Genomic DNA, 24,239 nt, shown 5'->3' with positions numbered 1-24,239 from the left:
GTTTTTGTATTCAGCCATTATAATTTAACACAGTTTCCAGTACTACTGTCATGTTAGCCAGTTAGAAAATGAAGTAGGAGACCAGTCTTTGTGTGACTTCACTGAGTGGCAGTTTAGCAGCCAAACTATGAGCTTTTCACAACTTGCCCCTTAAATGTTGAAGAGCTTCATTTGCAGGAAAATAACACAGGTATTTACAAAATAGCTGATATGCTTTGTGGCAGAAAGGATAAAAATATTCAGGGGGTGGGGAGGGGAGCAAGACCCCATATTTAACCAGCATCTGCTTGCTGTGTGATACTAGAAAGCAGAATTTGAGAACCGGCTGAAAAGCAGAGTGAGGATAGAGAACAGATTAAGGGGGATTGAAGTGAATTTAGTAAAGAGCTACCTGGCTTCAGAGATAGGTCTCAGTGTTTGTTCTTATTGCAAAACACATTTGAATAAAATTTGGCTTAATGGCACTTTCTGTGTTTTGGCCATTGGGTTTTCTCTGCACTGTCTTAATGGAATGCAGGGAAATACTTGTTGAAGCTGGTTTTATTAGTTGATTTCCCCTGTCCCCTTCCCCCCCTTCCCCAGTTGTAATAAAGCAGTTTATTGAAAAAGAAACAATAAAATGAAACACCTATCTACACTGTGAAATGCTTGTTAGCTTTATGTATATGGTGCGTTGAAGCAAGGCTTAACCACACAATTCAGAGAGAATCTGTGATTTTTGAGTAGCTTTGTCTTCTGGGTTCTCCTCTCTCTGCAGGAGGAGGGCCATACCTAATACGGATCTTCCCCTGTCCTGCCCACACGTCTCTGCTTTGCATGCCAGACCCAGGAGGACAGCAGTCAGCCTCTCACCAGGGGTAACTGGACAGGCAGTGTGCTGCTGTTAGGTGCAGAAAGGATGACTGAACCTGCAGATACCTCTGAGAAGGGCGGGGAAAAGTTTAGAGGAGTAGAAAGGGGCTAAGAACGAGCAACGCAGAGGATAAGTGCTGTTTGTAGGTACGTTCGGCTAGGGCCAGTATAGATTGGGCCATGAAGACTTCTGGATATTAAAGGCAGGTACAAGTAAAAAGCTGGTGTGAACTGGTCATGGAAGACTTCCAGAACGAAGATTAGATTGTCTGACAATTAGGGGTTAGGAAAAATCTCCCTGCAAGAATTTTGGAGCAAAATATTCTTCTGCTTGATATGTATATAGGACAAATACACAATGTGGCTGCTTGTAGTAGGAAGATCATGAACGCTGTGATGTCAGACCACCTAGGTCTGTCTTTGTTTGTAAGAGGGAAGGATTTTTCTACTTATTTGAGAGCAGTTTTAGCCAAGAGCCAAGTTGCTCAGTTTTTAGATTCAATTTCATATAGCCAACATTTCTAAATATTTATTAAAATGGGTCTTTAATCTCATAGAATTACAGGCTGGAAAGCCTGTCATTGGAGGGTAGAAGTAAAAACAAAAAGCCCTAGGAATACCACCAATAAACCCAATGTCTGCGGTACTTCCATCATGTTGCTTGCTCTAGATCACATGATTTGGGTAGACGGGATCACATCAGAACTTTTGGCTTTTTTTTTTTCTTTAGTTGAACTAAACTTCTGAAAGTTTTGGACTTCTTATTTAGGAATTATACATTTAAATACGTTTAAATGTAGCAAATAAAGTTAATGTGGATGTTTTTTCTAAGAAATTGATCTATAGAACAAGTTAACACTCTAGTCTTCAGTATATTAAGAGCATGTAAGCATATAAATAGGAACACTAATAGATTTGGGCAAACTAAGTATACAGAAAGTCAGTATTATTTAATATCTGTTTTCATAAAGGTATTTTTCATCATTTAGAATCTTTCTCTGATGTATTTTCTGCGCTGGTTTAGAACCTACTGTAGAACCTACTGTTAATTGAAACCCTTTGTATCTGTATTCTAGTGGTACTTCGATATAGATGACATATGGAGAATTACCGGTAAATTTTCAAAAACCGTACTTACGTGTGCCAGTTTCTCTCCTAATTGTGTTAAAGTGCGAAACTGATAGGTAAACAAATGTGAATTATAACTTAATGAAGTTTCCAGGGTTCATTTCACTGGCTAATAAAGCTAAATAGAATTTTTGTCATATTCCAGCTTCTTTGCTTCATTATATGCAGTAATGTAGGGTGAACTAAATGTGTGGGTTTGGTTTTGGGTTGTTTTGGTATTTACGATTTAAAAGATCAAGAATAACCAAAATGTTTTAAAAGGCAAGAAAGGAAGCAGAAAAATCCATTTTGGAATGCTTTTGGGTTGGTTTGTTGTTTTTTAAAAAAAGCTTATTCATTTTTTTTTTATGGTCAAAATGAAAATTTTGACGGTCATCCACAAAGGAAACCAATTGTAGGTACAGAGCCTTTAACTATGATGGGAGAAGTTGCAGTAAGTCACTTTGTGTTCCGGTGCAGATTGGTCAGTGGAGTTTTGCAGTGTTTTGCAATGTTAATCTCTGCACACCTCTGAAACTGTTCCCTCTGTTAAAGCTAAAATGGCTATGCTGACCTCAGCAATAGCTGGGTTTTCCTTTCAGGCTGGGTATGAGCTGAACGCAGTTGTTCTGCTGAGCTGCTAGTTTTTAAGTTGTAGTCCCTAGCCCCCTTCCTGCCTTTGGACCACAGAGGGCTCCGTGACATGATGACTAAGAACATCTTACTATTGCAGATGTTTAAAAATCAGTGCATTTTCTAAGGAAGTCAACTGTTACACACATATAAAATGCAGGATGCTGAGAATAAACTGCAGAAACCACCCCCAGTTATTGTTTCTGGCAGTCCTGTCTGGTCTGGATATGTTTTGCCAGCCACGGGCATCGTGTTCTAGTTAACACTGTTACTGGCGGCATCTCCCCAGTGTTTTCTGTAGCGGGAAATTATTTTTGGTGGAAAGAGCAAGGAAATTGCATAGAATAAAATGATAACAAGCACTGGGGAGCCATGAACTGATTTCAGTGTGGCTGGTTTTCCAGTTTCTTGCTTAAACAATTTTTTGTCTGGAAGCAGAGCAGAACTGACCCTTATTCACTGGTACTTTTGTTTATTTTGAAGGTGCACTTCTTAATGATTAGGGGTGCTTGGTGGGGAAGTTGTTCTTCAAAGCCTTGATTTCCAGACTGGAAGACTCATCAGACAACTATTAGACTGTTCGTTTCCATTAGAAGTCAGATGATCTAAGTGATGGTATGTCAGTAAAGGCTGCATTGGCAGCTGGAAGTTTGCAGTGATGACCAAGAGAAGAGAACAAAGCAGGATTTTCAGAAGACACATTGAATTTGGCAGTAATTGGATCCCAGCTCCCTTAGACTGCTGCTTGTGATTCCCAACAAGGGAAAACGCTGCTCCAGGAAAACAGTCAAAACACCACATTTTCCATGTTGGCTTTCTCCCCTCATCTCTACTCAGTTCTTTCTGCATGATATCTAAGTTGTTCTAATGGAGTGATCCTGTTTCAGTTGCTATCTAAGGGTCCTTAGTTCATACATAAGTTCATTCACCACCTCTTCCCGTACTCCCCAGTCATTTTTTGGAAAGTTTTTGTTCCAAGATTGCAGTTATTCTTGTTTTCCGTGGTTCTGAACTGGACACAGTAATATTTGTCCTTTAATCCTGGTGGCTGACCATCATTCTCTGTATAAACTTGGCTTGCTTCAAGCAAAACCCCCACACTTAAATGATTCCAAGAAAAAGGGAACATAACCACAAGGTTTCCCCAAAGATTTTGCATACAGCTGATTCACTTAACCTCAAAGATAATAAATTATAGAAAAATTGGACTGCTTCCATGCATTCACCATGTTCTGTAATAAAGCTAAATTCCTTTTTTTTTAGGTTTTTTTTTTTTTCCTCTCCTGACAGAGATTGGAGGAGGCTATGCTCAAGTGTGCTCTTTGAACATGTTTGTGGAATGCATAATACCCCTGTTCTGAGACTAATTTATTCTGACTTGTTTCTAAGGCTTTAGACTTTCACACTATTACAGGAAGACAGAACATGCAAGAAAGAAAATTTTTTTTTTTAAAGAATAAACACCACTCTACAGGGAGGAGAAAAAGTACTTCTAGAAGTGTCTTAGGCAGCAGACAAGCAACGATGTCTTTACTAAGTTTTTCTAAGCTTCATTAAAGGACTGCAGAGAAGTCATCCTAATAATGTAATGACATCTGTTACTTTGGGCAATGGACTAGATTCTTAATGAGGAAAGATGACCTATCGCTTTATCATTTCCATGACAGAAAGCCTTTTTTCTTCTTGTGGCACTTAGTCACGTCAAACACATGCAATCTGTACCAGAGCTTAAAAAAGCTGCATAATAATGTTCTCCATCTTAGATAAGCTTGTCATGTTGATGTAATTAAGCGCTTGAACTTACGAACAGTGGTTTTGGTGCTTGTTGTATTCATTAAGTTCCTGATTTTCACTGTGCAACTGTTTTTCTTGTATTGTTTTGTCATCTCTTTCTAGGCAGTAGTTCATAGATTGGCTTTACTTTGGTATTTCTTTGTTGTTGCAAATACATAATGCTGAATTTTTCTTTTGTTTTTAAACTAAACTAGTCTGATATGTATTCTCTATGTATGAAAGTGGCAAAGGGAAATAAAACCCCCTTTTTCAAGAAGGGGAAAATGGATGACCCGGGGAATTACAGACCAGTCAGTCTCACCTCTGTGCCTGGCAAAATCTTGGAGCAGATTCTCCTGGAAGGCATGCTAAGGCACATGAAAAACAACAAGGTGCTTGGTGACAGCCAGCATGGCTTCACTAAGGGGAAATCCTGCCTGACCAATTTGGTGGCCTTCTATGATGGGGCTACAGAACTGATGGACAGGGGTAGAGCAGTTGATGTCATCTACCTGGACTTGTGCAAAGCGTTCGACACTGTCCCACATGACATCCTTGTCTCTAAATTGGAGAGACATCAATTTGATGGATGGACCACTCGGTGAATAAAGAACTGGCTGGATGGCCACACACAAAGAGTTGTGGTCAATGGCTCAATGTCCAGCTGGAGACCAGTAACAAGTGGTGTCCCTCAGGGATCGGTGTTGGGACCGATCTTGTTTAACATCTTGGTTGCTGACACGGACAGTGGGATTGAGTGCGCCCTCAGCAAGTTTGCCACTGACACCAAGCTGTGTGGTTCGGTTGATACGCTGGAGGGAAGGAATGCCATCGAGAGGGACCTTGACATGCTTGTGAGGTGGGCTGATGCCAACCTCATGAAGTTTAACCATGCCAAGTGCAAGGTCCTGCACCTGGGTCGGAGCAATCCCAGGCACAGCTACAGGTTGGGCAGAGAAGAGATTCAGAGCAGCCCTGTGGAGAAGGACTTGGGGGTGTTGGTTGATGAGAAAATGAACATGAGCCAGCAGTGTGTGCTCGCAGCCCAGAAAGCCAACCGTATCCTGGGCTGCATCAAAAGGAGCATGACCAGCAGGTCAAAGGAGGTGATCCTGCCCCTCTACTCTGCTCTTGTGAGACCTCACCTGGAGTATTGTGTGCAGTTCTGGTGTCCTTAACATAAAAAGGACATGGAACTGTTGGAACAAGTCCAGAGAAGGCCCACGAGGATGATCAGGGGACTGGAGCACCTCCCGTATGAAGACAGGCTGAGGAAGTTGGGGCTGTTCAGCCTGGAGAAGAGAAGGCTGTGTGGGGACCCCATAGCAGCCTTCCAGTATCTGAAGGGGGCCTATAGGGATGCTGGGAAGGTACTCTTCATTTGAGACTGTAGTGATAGGACAAAGGGGGAATGGGTTAAAACTTAAACAGGGGAAGTTTAGATTGGATATAAGGAGGAAAGGAGGAAATTCTTTCCTGTTAGGGTGGTGAGGCACTGGAATGGGTTGCCCAGGGAGGTTGTGAATGCTCCATCCCTGGCAGTGTTCAAGGCCAGGTTGGACTAGGCCTTGGGTGATATGATTTAGCGTAAGGTGTCCCTGCCCACGGCAGGGGGGTTGGAACTAGATGATCTTAAGGTCCTTTCCAACCCTAACGATTCTATGATTCTATGATCCTGTCTTAAGCTCATGGGATCTGTAAATACCCAAATCGGGAATCATGCTTAATAAGCTTTTCTTGGTCTCTTCTTCTGTTAGAAAGTGATCATCTTTCCTGAAGGTTTTCTGCAGAAAGATTCTGACCTAGGTGCATGTTTTCCAGGATATTTCTTCATGCATTAGGGCTCCTGTAGCGTGGCCATTGTTTTGCAAGCAGGATGGAAGCAAGCCCAATTCGATGATGCGATGAGCAGTGAGAGCACGTGCAGGGCTTTCTGGGGTTAAGGATCTGGCCAGTGTACCCCACAGCCAGCTGCTCCACTCTATCACAGCTGGATTTGTTGAGCTATTGTAGTGGTTTTTAACTTAGGGTAGGTATGAATCATACAGCAAAAGGTTTTGCTTTTATTACTGAAAGAAAACAAATACTTATTTTAAACTTAAACACAGAAGGATTGAGACTATTGAATTGGTGTGGCATGCTGGGGATGCTGAGAAGCTCTGCTTCATATGCCTGAAGGAGACCTGGCAGGCGAAGGGAGCTAGCTGAGTACATGGCATTTAGGGCAGCGTAAGTATGTCGGAAATGTGTGCAGCTTTCCTTCCTCTGCTCTTAATTTGCAAGTTATTCTGACAGTGTTTCAAATCAGTACTCTTTAATTTCTGTGATCGCTTTTATCTGTCTGGCAATTTGCTTATACCACTGTTAGTTGTTTCTGGATTTGAGCAAGCAACTATCATGAAAAAGACCTTTTATAAAATGGGCCAATGGTGTAGTATTTAACTGGTAACTAGCAACTTTCTGAGAACAGAAATCAAACCTATAGGGTAAATGTTCAAGGACAGGGATATTTTGATGTAATTTCAAACATTAAAAAACAAAAAGGAAGGAAAATGCAATACATGTGCTAATAATATAGGTTACTGATACTGATACAGAAATGTGAAATTGCTTCTGTTATTGGCTCCTTAATTTTAAAGAATATCTCAAAAAGGTGTCTGTAATATGGCTCAGACACTTTTGACACTGCTGTATAAGATAGTGTAAACTATGACTGTGATGATCTGTTTCCTCAAGAAAAGGTGGTAATTCAAATCCTTCTCTACAGATAAATGAGCCATTCCTAAACATATAGTTTATATATATGTATGTATATATGTAGTTAATATTCCTTTTTATTTAGATAAGTAAAAACTGCCTGGGTTTTGGGGAGATGAGGAAAAAAATGAGTATTAATGTATCTCTCTTAATACTGATTATAAAACTCAGAGTTTTGTTACTCCTTTTTAACAAATAAATAGTTTTCATATAGTGTTTATGGCATTTCTAATGTGTTAACTGCTTTAGACCACAAACATGCTTTTTAGCAAGCATCACTTATTCTAGCATGGAACAAGATGAAACAGTTTTCCTAACACAGTGAGAAAACCATAAGAGTTATTTTATCAACAACAGTGCCAGTATTGTTTAATTACAAAGAGAAGGAAGTTGCTATGAACGGTACAGTAACAGCCTCATCTACAGGGAAGTTAAATTCTGAATTAATATGAAAGGAGAGGTACCAAGAGCTTTCCTTGCCTCCCTCCCAGGTGTAACTGGGTTTTCCTGAAATGCTTACTTTCAAGTCCCTATCACTGTGCATGGAGAAGCTACTTTATTGGAAAGCCATACATAATTATGTTAGCAGTCTGGGAAGTGAATCACTTTCTTGGCAATTAGAATTGGATCAGAAGAATGGATAATAGAGATTATCCCTGGATGTAGGGAATCAGCCATATTATCTATGGCATTAAAATAATCAACAGGGTTGTTCAAAGGATGGGTATTTATGTCAGCTGTATAGAAATAAGGGTTTCTGGTAAGCTTCAGAAGATGATTCATGTTCTGAGATGACCATCAAAAGGTCATCTCAAGACATGTTGAGGCTTTTGTAGTTGTGCAAACTCTTCCAAGATCAAGGTACATACATCTGCAAAAGAACAAGTTTGGGGTATTGGGGCTTACCTTTTTATTTTACATGGAAATTCATCACATTCACACATACAGACTTCCCCTTCCTGCCTTCTGGATCCAGAAATCTCTTTTTAATTCTGGCACTCTGAAAACCAAGGTGACTCAGTGTCCATTAGCCAGATTGACAATCGAAAAGCTATTTGGTGTGAAATTATGTCTTACTCCCACTAGCCTGTGTTGCCCCGGAGGCAATATCTGCTGCCCATTAAAAACCCCAGGGGCGGAGACGCTCAGAAGTGGGATGTGATTTTTGCAGTCCTCCTCCATGTGAGTTTTGGATATCTAGCAGGCACTTGTACAAATGGTTCTTATGCTCTGTACTGATGTAAGGTTAGAGCAGAGGTATTTTTGTTGCTTTTGGTAGGAGAATGACTGGAAGGAGAGGCATGTGTGGCCTTAGGGGAGCTTTCAGACTGGCTGCAAGGTATCATCTTCTGCTTCTTTCTGTTGGGAAAGCTCAGGATTAAGAAGGATTCAAGAAGAACAGTTGCACGGAAGTTAGCCTATGAGTGTGTGTGGGAGGGTGTATTGTATATGTCAGTGTATGTTTGTTAGTAATGGGTAAAAAGAAATTGTTGCCTTTTCTATTGTAGCCAACTAAGAATGGATCACATAAAAATTTTAGGAGCTTTTTTAATTTTTTTTCCTGAAGCTTTTCATCAGAATTAAAAGAGATGCTGGAAAGGGCAGGTGTAACTACAGCAGAATACCTCTCTCATTTGGTCAGGGCTGTTTGGGAGCAAAGAACTATCTTGGAGGTTGGGAAAAATACGTGTTAGGAGATAGGTGAATGCTTGTGAACTCCATCAGACCAAAATCTGATTAAGGCCTTGAAGCTTCATTATTTAAGAAATCTCTTTGAAGTTCACTATGCTCACTTGCTTAATATATACAAGGATGCAGGTGATAGTTTTTGTCATGCAAATAATTGAATGCCATGTTATTTAATTAAAGTTGCCTTGGCACATTTATTTTTTTTTCTAAAATAACAATGTGCATCTAATCTATTAGCACAAATGTAGCCAAAATGAATTAGTTTTGTTTTTCTCTTGTTAATCAGAAAGTAAAGCAGAGGGTATTTATTTTCCTTGAATTAGTCAACACCAGAGAACCAGTGAGATAGGGATACACTGGCTCCATGAATTGGCAAGTTTTGAAGTTGCATTTGATGGCTTTTGTTTATCTCAATTCTTCTGCTTTTTGTAGGAAATTCCACTTACTTGGATGACCACGGACCACTCCCCCAAAAGGTGAGCTGCTGTTATTTTACTTTTTTACTGTTACTTGCTTTTTTCTTGCTTTTCTTTGGGTTTGTTTTTTTAACTAATTATATGTTTACTTGTGTGCAAAGCAACTGTGAGTTTACACTAGTCAATACTACTTGGCCCTTCTAACTCTTTTCCCCCCAATGTTTTCAGGCATTTGTAAGTAACTTGGGTTAAATCTCTGTGTGATTAAACTAATGGCATTTTTGTCACTGAGTCAAGGAGAGGCAGGATTTTAGTGATGTTTTGTCTGTCAGCGCATTAATGCACAAACAAGACATAGCGGTTGGAGTTAATAAGGCAAGTGAAGATGGCCTTTTTCCTGGCAGCAGTTACTAGAAATGGACTCTGCTGCTATGTACAGTAATTTCAAAGAAAGCAGTATTTAATGAACGTGGGTAATGATGACTTTTATAGGGATAGGGTACACTGTTCTCATCGCCTATGACTGCAGCATTGACTTTCCATCACCGTTATTGTGGCACCTCATGACAGGTGGACCAGCATTGTGATGGCTTCTACAAGAAAAAAAAGTAGAAGTAGGCATTTAGGGTCTCTTGGCTTGTTTTCTTGTGTCTTGTGTTGTTTTATTCTCTAGAACATGATCTTACACTGTCTTGTACCTGTCTTTCCAGGCAAGAAGTCTATTATAACTCCTTTTGCATAGTAGCTATTTAAAAAACAGGATGACAACTGTTCTCATGCTATGTTCTAATTTATCCAGACTCACTTTATTTCTGTAGGTATAGTGTAGTGTCTTACTGAGGTATTTGGGTAGAACTAACTGTGGTTTAGAAGTCTTTTGAAGGTTTTTATGCTGTGCAGTTGCAACACTTTCACAAGTTTCCTCTTGAAGTTACACAGAATTCTCACTGTTACTTGTAAGACGGCAAAGCAGAAAGAAAGCAGACATACTGCAATTATGCATATAATAATAATTAACCATAGGCTAATTTGCATAATAGATTCTATGGCTTTCTTTAATACGAACCTTTTCAAGTAGTATTGGTTTAACGGAACATAGATTCCTGAATCCTTTTGTAAGCCCTATTGGTATTTAAGTAGAAATTTTACATGTTTTATGAGCTCCCCGTGAAAGGTGGGATTCCATGGTCATTTCTAGCCTAAAAGTGGAGCCTACTGATGAAAGGGTCTTTTTTTTTTTCCTCAGCAGCGCAAGAGTCCTGCTGAGCTTATGTGGATGAGCTAGAGCATGAAACCTGAAAATGTGTCTGTCTCCTAGTTTAGTTTCAGACAGATTATTTTGGTGAGGTGGCCCACTGTGAATGCTAGCGCAGCAGGTGAGAGTGAGTAGGTAGAGATGGGGTGGAGGTGAAGAGCCACTCTCTCTGGTGGTAGCCCACACCTCTCTTCAAACTCACTGTGAAATCACAACCTGAGCCACCAGGCCTTGAGTTTAAAGGCTCAACCATGTGTGTGCATCTATATGGTGAAACAGTTGACTTTCGGTCAGTGGAAGGAAGGTAATATGGAAAGTGATTTGACTTAGCTTAGTTATCAGTGAAAGCAAGCTACAGTAATCTGTATTTCTTCACGTTGTTGCTGCAAAGTCTGTGTGCATATGAGATTTGTAGCTTTCAGCTGATATGTGGAAATTTGTTATACTCCTGAAGTTCAGTCAGTTGAGAGGTATGATGTACATCTGATTTTCTTCCTCTTAACACAAATTGCATTTTCTGCATGCACAGTTACAAAACCAAATGGATATAGACAGAAGCAACAAAAGGAAGTTCAGAATTACTAAGTGAGATGGGACGGGAGGGAATCTAAGGCTAAACATACGTTTCACACTTAAAATTTATTTAATACCCTCTTATGTTCTTGCAAGATTTATTTATTTATTTATTTATTCTTATTTGTGTACCATCTGCTTCTCTTTCCCAGAAGTACAGCAGCTTGCATGGAGTAAAGCATTATGTTTGTCAGATCTCCACAGTGAGCAATCGGCTCAGAAGAGTAAAGCAATGGTTACTCCAGACCTCTTAATTTTCATGCTGCCTTTAGCATTCGGAAGTGCCTAGTTGTGCCAGTAAGGAAAAGGCTGTAATCTGGATAAGAATTTTTAACCTTAGAAACTTTATTCAGATTCTGGTCCTTTCTCTTCAGGAATTTTGTTACCAGCTAATGATGCTGGGGATGGGAACTCTATGCCAATGGGCAGCAGCGGGACAGATTTATTCTACCCAGACGCTTTCCTGTTTATATTATGAAAAGTTCTTTTGCCTATCTAAACGTGTAATTTTTGGCTGTATCCACTCGGTTTCATCCAGCTGCAGCTCGGCTGTCTGTAGAAAGGCTAGATAATTAAATACCTGCACAATTCATTGATTGTGTAGGTACTCTTTGATTAACTACAAAAAGTCAGTAAAGTTTTTGGGCTTCCTCTGTAATCACCTCTGAAAGCTTGGTGAGCAGCTCAGCAGAATAACAGGCTGTAGCCTTTTGCAAGTTAAAACTGTTCTTCTTTAAGTACTTGCATGTGTTTACAAACTGTTAAAAGATGGATGCGCACATTTTGAACACCTTTTGGACAACTTGTGCAAGTCTGCTTTGTTCTTGGGTGGGGATTTTTTGTTTTGTTTTCCATTCTTGTAATCAAAATGTGGGTGGGGATTGGAAAGAGGGCTGCTAATTGCTGGTATTTGCTTAAGGTCATGTTTTGCATGAAGATGCTCTTGCTTTGTGAACCTCATGCATTGCATTATTGGCTAAGTGCAATTATTTACCCTCCTACAGCTTCAGTTCTGAACTGTGAACTCTACCTGAACTAAATTCACTTTAATTGTCATTATCATTAAGACAACCTCTATTCACATGCCTAGATAACTGTCCACATTTAAACTAATAGATGGTTAAGGTCAATGAATGGTTTAATTTGACACATAAAGAAGTGGCAGAAGAAATTAATCCTGAATCCAACATTTGGAATATTTCATTACAAATAGTATTTTCAGTTGTGATCCTCAAAAAGCACAGATGGTGTGATGCACCTTTCTTTAGCAGCACACACAATACATGGATGAAAAAGCCCCTCATTTGTTTCTTTCAATCCTGGCAGTTACTTACCATGGCAGGCATATCTTTGCCCTGCTGTATTCAACTGTGGTCAGTCTCATGTGGAGCTATTAAATGAAGCTCTCCAGCATTTCCCTAATGCCTGCTGTATTCATCAGAGGGAATTGCAGCATGCCCTGAATTAAATGAAAACATGAGAGGGGGATTTGGAAGGTTTAGAAAGTAAGTTACAGCGTTAGAAGGATTCCAATTTTGTGTGTCTGCTTAAAAATGCTTCAAAGCTAGAAACTGAGGTAGTGAACGACAAGCCATTGCCCAGGGTTGGGATGACTGCTAGCTAACACTAATAGTATGTAGTTAGCTGTGGTGGAAGGCCACCAACAGTTGATATGCACTGGACTGCACTGTTTTGCAGAGTGCATTCCAGTGTTTTGTTGGAAATAGTATTAGTCTTGGCTTTTTGTCATGGCTAGGTGCCAAAACTTTGTTTTCTTTAAATACTACGTGGGTTTTTTCCCAGTGGAAGAAGTGAAAATAGCTCTTGTTCTCTGAATAAGGAATAGCATCATCATGTTTCAGGAGGTCAGGGTATTGGGCTGTTTTTTTCAAATAAATGTGGCAGCAGCAATTTTCTCAGTGCAAGCAGAGAAGGAAAGGTTTGCTCAGTGCTGTACATGAACATTGCTGGTGTGGTTCTGCTTCTCCCTTTAAGGTGAGTTGAGCCAACTGTTCAAGTCTTCCCCCAGTAAACATTTACTTGACTGTTACAGACTAACAGTGATTACCCTTGCCACTGGTAGGAAGGTTCCTGTGCCTGTAGTATGAAGGTATGTGTCTGGCGTAGGCCACTCTTCTTTGGTCCTTAGACACCAGAGGCTTAGCCAGAGATTGACTCATCCTAGGTTTTCACGAGTTCTAAGACAGATCTCTGTGTGTGCTTCTTTCCAGGTAGCTGCAATTTCCAACAACCCTAGCACACCCCTGGTCTTGGTGGTGTTAGCGTCTGACAGATAAAAAGGAAGTTACATTTGGCTAAACTATATTCACTGCTCTGTCAGTAAAAAATAATTCTTCAAGTTAAAACACTTGAATTTCCTAGTTCAAACCTCTTTCTCTCTAGGTTTTTTCTCAGTCTCTGAAAATTCTGATTTGAAGGTTTTTGCGAAATGATCATTTGTTTAGCCTCTCTTAGCCTCTTACAGACTAAGCAATGACTATAGATGATGCCTGCCTGTTTTTAGAAAAACTGTGAGATTGATATTTATTAGAGACTGGTGGTGTTGAGTTGATATATTTCATGTCAGAGCATTTCTGAAATAGGTGTATTTTGTTCCCATATTTGGCTTAGCTGTTTCCTTAGCAAACTTCTTTAAGTTTTTTTTCCGACATCCAATGTGGTGAAGCTGACATCTGAGGACAAATTATGCGATCTTTATCAAACCTATTGTTGTTATTGATTGAAAGCTTTTCCCCTGAGAACTTGGCAAGAGCATCAGGATATGTCCCTCTATATGTGTAAAGGAGCTGTGCACATAGATGGCAGATGAATTAGATTCAAGTGGTCTATTTTCCTTTTCTTGATGGTTGTCCCATGGGATGTCTGTGATGGACCCAATGTCTTTTAGTATCTGTTAGAATGTCAGCAAAACTCTATGCTTAGCATGTGTGTGACAGTGCTTCAAAGCTTTAAATGAATACGGAAATGGATGGGTTCAAAATGAAAAGAAATAAAATGCATAGACGCGATATAATATTTTCCGGTATGAAGACAGGCTGAGAAAGTTGGGTTTATTCAACCTGGAGAAGAGAAGGCTGTGTGGAGACCTCATAGCAGCCTTCCAGTATCTGAAGGGGGCCTGCAGGGATGCTGGAGAAGGACTCTTCATCAGGAACTGTAGCAGTAGGCCAAGGGGGAATGGGTTTAAACTTAAACAGGGTAAGTTCAGGCTCGATATAAGGAAGAAGTTCTCTACTGTGAGGGTGGTGAGGCACTGGAACAAAAGCCAAGCAAGATTTGTTTCCCTTTAGGTGCATGCTTAATAGGGAATTTAAGATCATGAATAGTAGTGTGTGTTTGCAATAGAGTTGATATTCTGTGTTTAGCTGTTCTAAACCAAATGGTGGATAATCTTTGAAATAATCCATCTGGGCAGGGTGGGAGGAGATTTCAGTGATTAAAAAGCATTGTTCTGTTTGTAAAATGAATTATGAGATATTGTGCAGTGTGAAAGTTTTCATCTAGCAAAAATCATCAGAATTTAGAAATGCTAAAATAGAGTAACTTCCAGTGGTTACTAGACACAATACCTGGCTGATAAAAATCAAAATGCAGTAAGTGCCTTAACTACAAAGATCCCCTTTATAGTTTGAAGAACTATGTTTTACTGTATTACTGAGATTGAGTGTAGTACAGTGAATAAAATACAGTGATATTAAAAACCATAAAATATTTCTCCACTTTCCTCAGTTTATTAAAGGCAGTGTAAAATAATTGGGAAATATTTGGAATAATTATTTTATGTCCTTCTTAAGTTTTGTTGTCCTTCCTTATAAATGGCAGTATCTCAAGGGAAGAAAAATCTGATTTTCCAGAAGATTTCCCCATTGTCTGTTATTTGCAATTGATTGGAATCCTGCTGAAGCTACAGGTGGTGAATGATATAACCATATAATACACTAGAATTGAATCTGTACTATTACTTTGTGAATTGCATCGTGAAAATATTTGAATAGTAATGGAGTACTAATTTTTGTTTGTTTTGTTCATGTGAATTTATTGATCAAGAATCTTGAGAACAAGAAATTATTTGTTGTTTACTAATATAGAGAGAATGATTACTTCTGTTTTTAATACTACTTCAGTATATAGCGTATCAGAAAGGTGTTGATATGGGGAAGCTAACTGATGGTAAATGAACAGTACAAAGAGACTTGGGAAATTAAAGCCAGATTGCCTCTCATAAGAAGATAAATCCATGAGACATACTGTGCATGCTGACATCCTGCAAAAGTTTAAACAGTAGTAAATTGGCTTTACAAAGCCCGATGTTTTTCAGCCTCTCAATTTTGACAGACTTCGAGACACAACAGGGATGCAGATTTTTTGAATGCCAGTAGTCTGTAGTTTTCATCCATCTAATTTCAGAGGTGCTTAGGAAGTATTCAATCGTTTGGTCTGTACTTTAATTGTCAGGCTGTGTGCATAGTTAAAGGTGAAACACAGCAGCCTACCCGCTGTTACACAAAATAGAAAAATTCTGATATCGCCAGTTTTGCAGCTTGTAGATTTGTTCTGTGTCAAATACCATAGCTAAAAGAGAAGCTCCCTCCACTGAAACGGAAAGGAGTCCTGCCTTGATCAGCAGGAATGAGGTTCGGTATGCTTGAGGAACAGATAAATCATTTCAGATTGCAGAAGGGTGAAATGGGAGCGCTTGATACTGGACTGCATCCATTATTGCCTCCAACATCTCCAACACCACAGGATCCTCTTGTGACTGAGACATGCACTGTGGTCAGTCAGGAAGGTATTCTGGGCCTTTGAGTCATTTCAGGTGACACTAGGTTTTCTTCTGGCTCTGCTGGAATTACTGGCTAGTAGCACACTGTCCTTCCTGTAGGTACTTTTTGGTGCTGGTCCCTCCAGGTGGTGACACATTGTCGTGAACTAAATTTGAATCTGTAACTGGTAGCTGTGAAGTAAATTCAGTCCCTTTGAGTTCCCCTGAGCATGTGGAGTGAGAGCACCTCAGAGCCAGCTCATCAGTAATGAGCATTTGAGTTACAGTCCGGCAGAACTGGCCTGTTTTACAAATTAAAATCCAGTTACAGCTATAAACAACCTTTATTTCAGGCTGAGTTGACTTAAAAAGTGCCTGCTCAAAGTGCACTGGAAAAGACAAGCATGCTGTAGACCTTAAATAAAATGTGAAACGACTAAAGTAAAGAGAAGGAGGGCAAACTGAAGTACAGTATGACACATCCTTGGCAATGATGAAACCATGAGGAGTTGTACTAGTGCAGCCCAATAGATAGTCAACCCCAATAGGTACAAAAGGGTTAACCCTTAATCTGAAGAAAGACGGAGGAATAAATTATTTAGTCTACCACTTACCACATTCAAATCCAGTATTATTGGCTTTGGGGTGAATTCATGTATATTACATTGGAAGGATAGAAACTACTCTAAGGTAGTTAGGTTACTTAAGGGAACACCAGTGCTGTGATGTATTATAAAAAGTTTTAAAACCAGGCTTAGCTACTTAATATCTCTCATGTTGTAGGTATCCAGTATAAACATGTGGGTTGGATGTGATAGGATTTACTGCTTAAACAGAGAATAACTGTGCCAGTGTGTTCTGAACACATCACAGAGTGTACAAAACCCTGGGCTCAGGAGGAAAACCAGCAGTTTTAAATTTTACAGTTCCAAGGTACATACACATATAGTGTAAAAGCTGCACAAATTCTGCAGCTTAAGGGGTTTTCGATACGACATGTAAAACATTCCAGTGGAAAACTGGGTAATTAGTAACACCAAAATTCTTGACCTACTTGAATTCATGCTAGCTCCAACAATGAATACCAGAGTCAGTGAACTGTGTCCTTATATCATTTCTCTCCTTTATCTCATTAGAAGATACATGTGTACATAAATAGGATGACTTCCACAATGTGAGGAACTTTAGAAGTAAGAGATGAGAATATTGCTTTTCACAAGAAAACTTTTGAGGGTCTTCCTGTTTTCTTTCTGCTGTAATCTTTACACTCATGTAGGGTAAAGGAGAGAGTGATGACTTTGTTCAGCACCCCTTTCTATACCAGCAACAGTCTCATATGGTTTGATTCTTCAGAATGCCACCATGAGATTTATTAAAAAGGGATATCCACAAGGTACAAGGAATAACTATTCAGTTCTTTTTGGTCTTAGACACAGCACTATATCTAATTTTAGTCCCAGAAGAAGTGAACAGGTTGCAAACTGCAGAGGAAAACAAGAATGAAGAGAAGATCGAAAAGCATGATAGGTGTCGTGGTTTAAACCCAGTCAGGTAACTTGTTCACTCACTCCCAGTGAGTGGTGCCGAGCTGACAACAATCAAGGTCCGTGTCCGTCTCCCCCCCCCCCCCCTGCACCGGGGCTCTCCCCTTCCCCGCTCCCGGAGGAACGGGGAGGAGGATCGAGAGAGTGCAACTCCTACGGGTTGAGACAAGAACAGTCCAGCAACAAATCACCACCGCTACTATCAGCTAAAACAATGATAAGGGAAAATAACAAGGGAAGAGAATACGATACCACCGGCCAAGAAAACGAGTTCCACCCGGAAGCTCCTGTCCTTCCGGGTAACTCCCAGTTACCCCCCACCCCGGGCATGACGTGCTGTGGTATGGAATACCTCCCCGGCTAGCCCGGGTCAGGCGCCCCGTCTCTGCTTCCTCACAGCTTCCCCTCCTCCCTGGCAGAGCATGAGCCTCACAGAGTCCTTGGTCAGGGTAAACATCACTTAGCAACAACCGACAACATCGGCTTCACCAACGCTGTTCTCAAACTAGAAGTCAAAACACAGCACTGCACCAGTTAACACAAAGGAAAAAACATGACTGCTACTGCTGAACCCAGGACATTATCCACCCCTTATTCCATACCATTCACGTCGTGCTCAGATCCCACATTTTCAATACACCATCGCTCTCCCACATATATACATCCATATACATACAGACCAAGAGGAAAAAAAAAATCATTTTCTTAGTGCATGGACCAATCCCTATAATGCTGCCGAGTCCATTCGGTCCATGATGTTCAAGTTCATTCTCTGTTGGGATGATGGCTGGAGGGAAGTCAGGGCCAGTCGCTGGTGACCTGGAGACATCTAGTTGATGGGCTATAAAAGCATTACACAGCAGGCAACAGTATACAATTGAGTTCACTGGCTGTTTTCCCCTAAAATCAAATCCCCTTGAGGTATACATCGGACTTCCCCATCTTCCCGCATTACCCACCAAGTATATCCAGGTCCCTGAGCAAAAGCAATCCCACGAGTGGGTTTGCCTTTACCTGAAGCAGGAATAACCCAGACTGTCTTCCCCAGCAAATTCTTCATATGCACCACGGGAACTTTGTCCCCCTCTACAATATGTAAAAGTTCTGACTGGGCTGGGCCAGCCCTGTTGGCAGATCCTCTGGTGTTGACCAACCAGGTGGCCTTTGGTAAATGTGTATCCCAATGCTTGAAAGTTCCCCCACCCATCGCTCTCAGTGTAGTTTTTAACAGCCCATTGTACCGTTCGATTTTCCCAGAGGCTGGTGCATGGTAGGGGATGTGATATACCCACTCAATGCCATGCTCTTTGGCCCAAATATCTATAAGGTTATTCCGGAAATGAGTCCCATTGTCTGATTCAATTCTCTCTGGGGTGCCGTGTCACCACAAAATCTGTTTCTCAAGGCCCAGGATAGTGTTCCGGGCAGTGGCATGGGGCACAGCGTATGTTTCCAGCCACCCGGTGGTTGCTTCCACCATGGTAAGCACATGGCGCTTGCCTTGGCGGGTTGGTGGCAGTGTGATATAGTCAATCTGCCAGGCCTCCCCATATTTATACTTCAACCATCGTCCTCCATACCAAAGAGGCTTTAACCGCTTGGCTTGTTTAATTGCAGCACATGTTTCACACTCATGAATAACCTGGGCAATAGTGTCCATTGTTAAGTCCACCCCTCGGTCACGGGCCCATCTATATGTTGCATCTCTGCCCTGATGGCCTGAAGTGTCATGGGCCCACCGGGCAAGAAATAATTCACCTTTATGTTGCCAATCTAAGTCCATCTGAGCCACTTCAATCTTAGCCGCTTTATCCACTTGTTGGTTGTTCTGGTGTTCCTCAGTGGCCCGACTCTTGGGTACATGGGCATCTACATGACGTACCTTCACCACCAGGTTCTGCACCCTGGCAGCAATATCTTTCCACAGTGCAGCAGCCCAGATGGGTTTACCTCTGCGTTGCCAGTTGTTCTGCTTCCATTGCTTCAACCACCCCCACAGGGCATTTGCCACCATCCATGAGTCAGTATAGAGATAAAGTACTGGCCACTTTTCTCGTTCAGCAATGTCCAGGGCCAGCTGGATGGCTTTCACCTCGGCAAATTGACTCGATTCACCCTCTCCTTCAGCAGTTTCTGCAACTTGTCGTCCAGGACTCCATACAGCTGCCTTCCATCTCCGATGCTTTCCCACAATACGGCAAGAGCCATCAGTAAACAAGGCATACTGCTTTTCACTTTCTGACAGTTTATTATATGGTGGGGCCTCTTCAGCGCGCACCACCTCCTCCTCTGGTGACATTCCGAAATCTTTGCCCTCTGGCCAGTCCATGATGACTTCTAGAATGCCTGGACGACTGGGATTTCCTATTCGAGTTCGTTGTGTAATTAGTGCAGCCCATTTACTCCATGTAGCATCAGTTGCATGATGTGTAGAGGAGACCCTGCCTTTGAACATCCAGCCCAGCACGGGCAGCCGGGGTGCCAGGAGGAGCTGTGCTTCAGTGCCAATCACTTCCGAAGCAGCTCGAACCCCTTCATACGCTGCCAGTATCTCTTTCTCAGTTGGGGTATAGCTGGCCTCAGATCCTTTGTATCCCCGACTCCAAAAGCCGAGGGGTCGACCTCGAGTCTCCCCTGGAGCTTTCTGCCAGAGGCTCCAGGTAGGACCGTTCTCCCCAGCTGCAGTGTACAGCACATTTTTTACATCTGGCCCGGTCCGGACTGGTCCAAGGGCTACTGCATGAACTATCTCGCGTTTAATTTGCTCAAAGGCTTGTTGCTGCTCAGGGCCCCATTTAAAATCATTCTTCTTCCGGGTCACATGATAGAGAGGGCTTACAATCGAACTGTAATTTGGGATGTGCATTCTCCAGAACCCCACTGCACCCAAGAAAGCTTGCGTTTCTTTCTTATTAGTTGGTGGAGACATTGCTGTTATCTTGTTGATCACATCTGTGGGGATCTGTCTACGTCCATCTTGCCATTTTATTCCCAAAAACTGAATCTCCTGTGCAGGTCCCTTGACCTTACTCCGTTTTATGGCAAAACCGGCTTTCAGCAGGATTTGGATTATTTTCCTCCCTTTCTCAAAGACTTCTTCCGCTGTATCGCCCCACACAATAATGTCATCAATGTATTGCAGGTGTTCTGGAGCTTGCCCCTGTTCCAGTGCAGTCTGGATCAGTCCATGGCAAATGGTAGGGCTGTGTTTCCACCCCTGGGGCAGTCGGTTCCAAGTGAACTGGACACCCCTCCAAGTAAAAGCAAACTGTGGCCTGCACTCTGCTGCCAAAGGAATGGAGAAAAATGCATTGGCAATATCAATCGTGGCATACCACTTGGCTGCCTTTGACTCTAGTTCATACTGAAGTTCTAGCATGTCCGGTACGGCAGCACTCAATGGTGGTGTGACTTCATTCAGGCCACGATAGTCTACTGTTAGTCTCCATTCTCCATTAGACTTTCGCACTGGCCATATGGGGCTATTGAAGGGTGAGCGGGTCCTGCTGATCACCCCCTGACTCTCCAGTCTACGGATCAGCTGATGGATGGGAATCAGGGAGTCTCGGTTGGTGCGATATTGCCGCCGGTGCACTGTTGTGGTCGCAATTGGCACTTGTTGTTCTTCAACTTTCAGCAACCCCACAGCAGAGGGATCTTCTGAGAGACCAGGCAAGGTGGACAGCTGCTCAATTTCCTCAGTCTCCAAAGCAGCAATACCAAAAGCCCACCGGTACCCTTTTGGGTCTTTGAAGTACCCTCTCTTGAGGTAGTCTATGCCGAGGATGCATGGAGCCTCTGGACCAGTCACAATAGGGTGCTTTTGCCACTCCCTCCCAGTCAGGCTGATTTCAGCCTCCAGCACAGTCAACTCTTGGGATCCTCCTGTTACTCCAGAAATATAGATGGGTTCCACCCCTTGACAGCTTGATGGCATCAGGGTACACTGTGCACCGGTATCTACTAGAGCCTTATACTTCTGTGGGACTGATGTGCCAGGCCATCTGATCCACACAGTCCAGTAAATCCGATTGTCCCCTACCTCCACCTGGCTGGAGGCAGGGCCCCTCTAATGGTCGTCACAGCATTGGACACTTAAGTCGTGTTGAAAGGGATTATTCTTCGTTATCACAGGAGCTGGAGTAAAATCAGCTCTTCCACTCCATCTGGGAAACTGCTCACCAGAGACTGAAGCTGTAGCTCTCATGGGACGATCAGTCTTGGCCCTTGCTCCCCTCTTCAGTTCACTCACCCGTTCCTCCAAAGCTGAAGTAGGTTTTCCATCCCACTTTGTCATGTCTTCTCCGTGATCCAGCAGGTAAAACCATAGGGTACCCCGTGGCGTATACCTTCTGTATCTCCTCTCTTGAACAATAGGACGTCTTTTGTTAATAGCTGAGACGTGTGTTGGTACACGTGAGGAGCTGGATAAATCAGATACATCGTCCCTCAATTTGTCGAGGTCCTGGGACAGTTTTTTCACAGCTGAGATGATGGAAGGAGTGAGATTGTCTTCGAACTCTCGGAGTTTATGAACCATTTCATCCACTGTTAGTGGTACTATGTCATTCCAGGTCACTGTTGCCAATGAATGGGCATATGATGACGGTGCATTCCGTGTAAGTTTTCGCCACATGGGTCGTGTACATTCAACTTCATCTGGATCTATAGGTGTATCCCCGTTATTCGGCTTGATGTGATAGATCATCTCTACGATGGCCGATTCCCTCAGAGACTGGATGCCTTTGTCTATAGTAGTCCACTTGGCCGAACGACTCGTAACATCGTCCTTGTACGGAAACCTTTCTTTCACAGCTGCCAAGAGCCTCCTCCAAAGGCTGAGGGACTTTTTCTCTCTTGCAATTGCTTTGTCAATTCCCCCTTCTCTAGCAAGTGATCCCAGCTGCTTGGCTTCTGTACCTTCTAGTTCGTGACCATCAGCCCCATTGTCCCAGCATCGGAGTAACCAGGTGATGATGTGCTCCCCTGGTTGACGGGTAAAATCTTTTCGCATATTCCGCAGCTCGGTTGAGGTTCGAGGTCGAGAAGTTACCTCTTCTTCTTCTTCTTCGTCATGTGATGATGACTCCTGATCAGATTCTGGACCGGGTGGTGAATTCATTGGTTCTTCATCTCGCTTCACCCTTTTTGCCTCCTTTTTGCTTGTTCTCTTGCGTACAGGGGCAACTGATATTGGTACGAATTGGTCCTCTGGTTTGGCTGCAGTGATTATCACTGTGGTTTGAGTAGCGACTGTACTTGTTGCTGGGGGTGGTGTAGCTACCGTGCTTGGAGCTGGGGTAACCGCGCTGTCTGTTGCAGTTGAAGTTTGAGCAGCTGCTGTACTTGCCACTGGGGTAGCTGCGCAGTTCATTGCAGCCAAAGTTTGAGTAGCGACTGTCGCTTTGCCCTCAAATCCGCCGATATTCTTTTCCTTTTGAAGGTGCTGGATAGTGTTGAACAAGGCCCTGTAAGCATAGGCCAAGCCCCAGCACGTTGCCGTGATTTGTCCATCTCTGGTATGGCCAGAATGACCACACACCTCATTTAAGTGTTTTACTAATTCTTCTGGATTTTGCAGTTGTTCGGTAGTGAAATTCCAAAATACTGGAGGGGCCCACTGACCTAGATACTTGCCCATACTATCCCACACACCCTGCCACTCATGGCTGTCCAGCCTCTGGGAAAATCTCTCGGTCCTCCTACATCGTCTTTTGACCCCAGACAAGACCCAAACCTGAATCTGCTTAACTCTTGAAATCAGTAGTGGGCAAAACACACTCTGTATGCGTGTTAGCATGGTGATTCCCATCACTATCAGTAAACAAGTCTCAACAGCATTAAAAGGCCATTCAAAAAATTCAAAACTCTCAAATGTAAATGGTCTGGGGGGACGACTAGGAGGGTAAAAGGATGTCTCCTTCACAGGTTGAGCACCTGAGAAGGAGAAAAAAGATGTGTAATTGCTAAGCACCTCCATCATATACCTCCCAAAGTATAAAGGTGGTGACCACACTGGGAACATAAACCAGATCAGTTTCATGATCAATGATTCTATTGTATTACAAGTCATTACCATAAAGTACAATGGGATAAAAACCTTAGCCCAAGCCCCACACTTGAAAAACACTAATACAGCCAATACCGGATGGACGTAAGATATGGTATACTGAAACTGTGAGATCAAGAGGAAAAACCTTGAGAGCCAATAAATCAGCATTGTGACGAGTGACTATCAATCCAGTCAGATCTGTTCTTATCTCAACCCCTCGTGCCCCACGTTGGGCGCCAAAAAGAACTGTCGTGGTTTAAACCCAGTCAGGTAACTTGTTCACTCACTCCCAGTGAGTGGTGCCGAGCTGACAACAATCAAGGTCCGTGTCCGTCTCCCCCCCCCCCTGCACCGGGGCTCTCCCCTTCCCCGCTCCCGGAGGAACGGGGAGGAAGATCGAGAGAGCGCAACTCCTACGGGTTGAGACAAGAACAGTCCAGCAACAAATCACCACCGCTACTATCAGCTAAAACAATGATAAGGGAAAATAACAAGGGAAGAGAATACGATACCACCGGCCAAGAAAACGAGTTCCACCCGGAAGCTCCTGTCCTTCCGGGTAACTCCCAGTTACCCCCCACCCCGGGCATGACGTGCTGTGGTATGGAATACCTCCCCGGCTAGCCCGGGTCAGGCGCCCCGTCTCTGCTTCCTCACAGCTTCCCCTCCTCCCTGGCAGAGCATGAGCCTCACAGAGTCCTTGGTCAGGGTAAACATCACTTAGCAACAACCGACAACATCGGCTTCACCAACGCTGTTCTCAAACTAGAAGTCAAAACACAGCACTGCACCAGTTAGCACAAAG

General features: G+C 42.5%; 1 protein-coding gene across 1 annotated transcript in view; it reads left to right on the top strand.

Annotated features, from left to right (window-relative positions):
- Positions 1–24,239, top strand: part of UST (uronyl 2-sulfotransferase) — a 168,409-nt gene that overhangs the window by 51,628 nt on the left and 92,542 nt on the right. Inside the window, exon 2 of the mRNA XM_057406825.1 lies at positions 9,244–9,287. Coding sequence (XP_057262808.1) covers positions 9,244–9,287 — 44 coding nt within the window. The remainder of the gene's footprint in view (positions 1–9,243; positions 9,288–24,239) is intronic.

This window comes from Pezoporus wallicus, unplaced genomic scaffold (assembly GCF_028554395.1).
Source record: "Pezoporus wallicus isolate ANWC-B61680 ecotype Strahan unplaced genomic scaffold, APGP_CSIRO_Pwel_v1 scaffold_6362, whole genome shotgun sequence".
Taxonomy (NCBI): domain Eukaryota; kingdom Metazoa; phylum Chordata; class Aves; order Psittaciformes; family Psittacidae; genus Pezoporus; species Pezoporus wallicus.
Note: the sequence above shows the minus strand (reverse complement) of the source record. Positions and strands in the feature narration are given on the sequence as shown.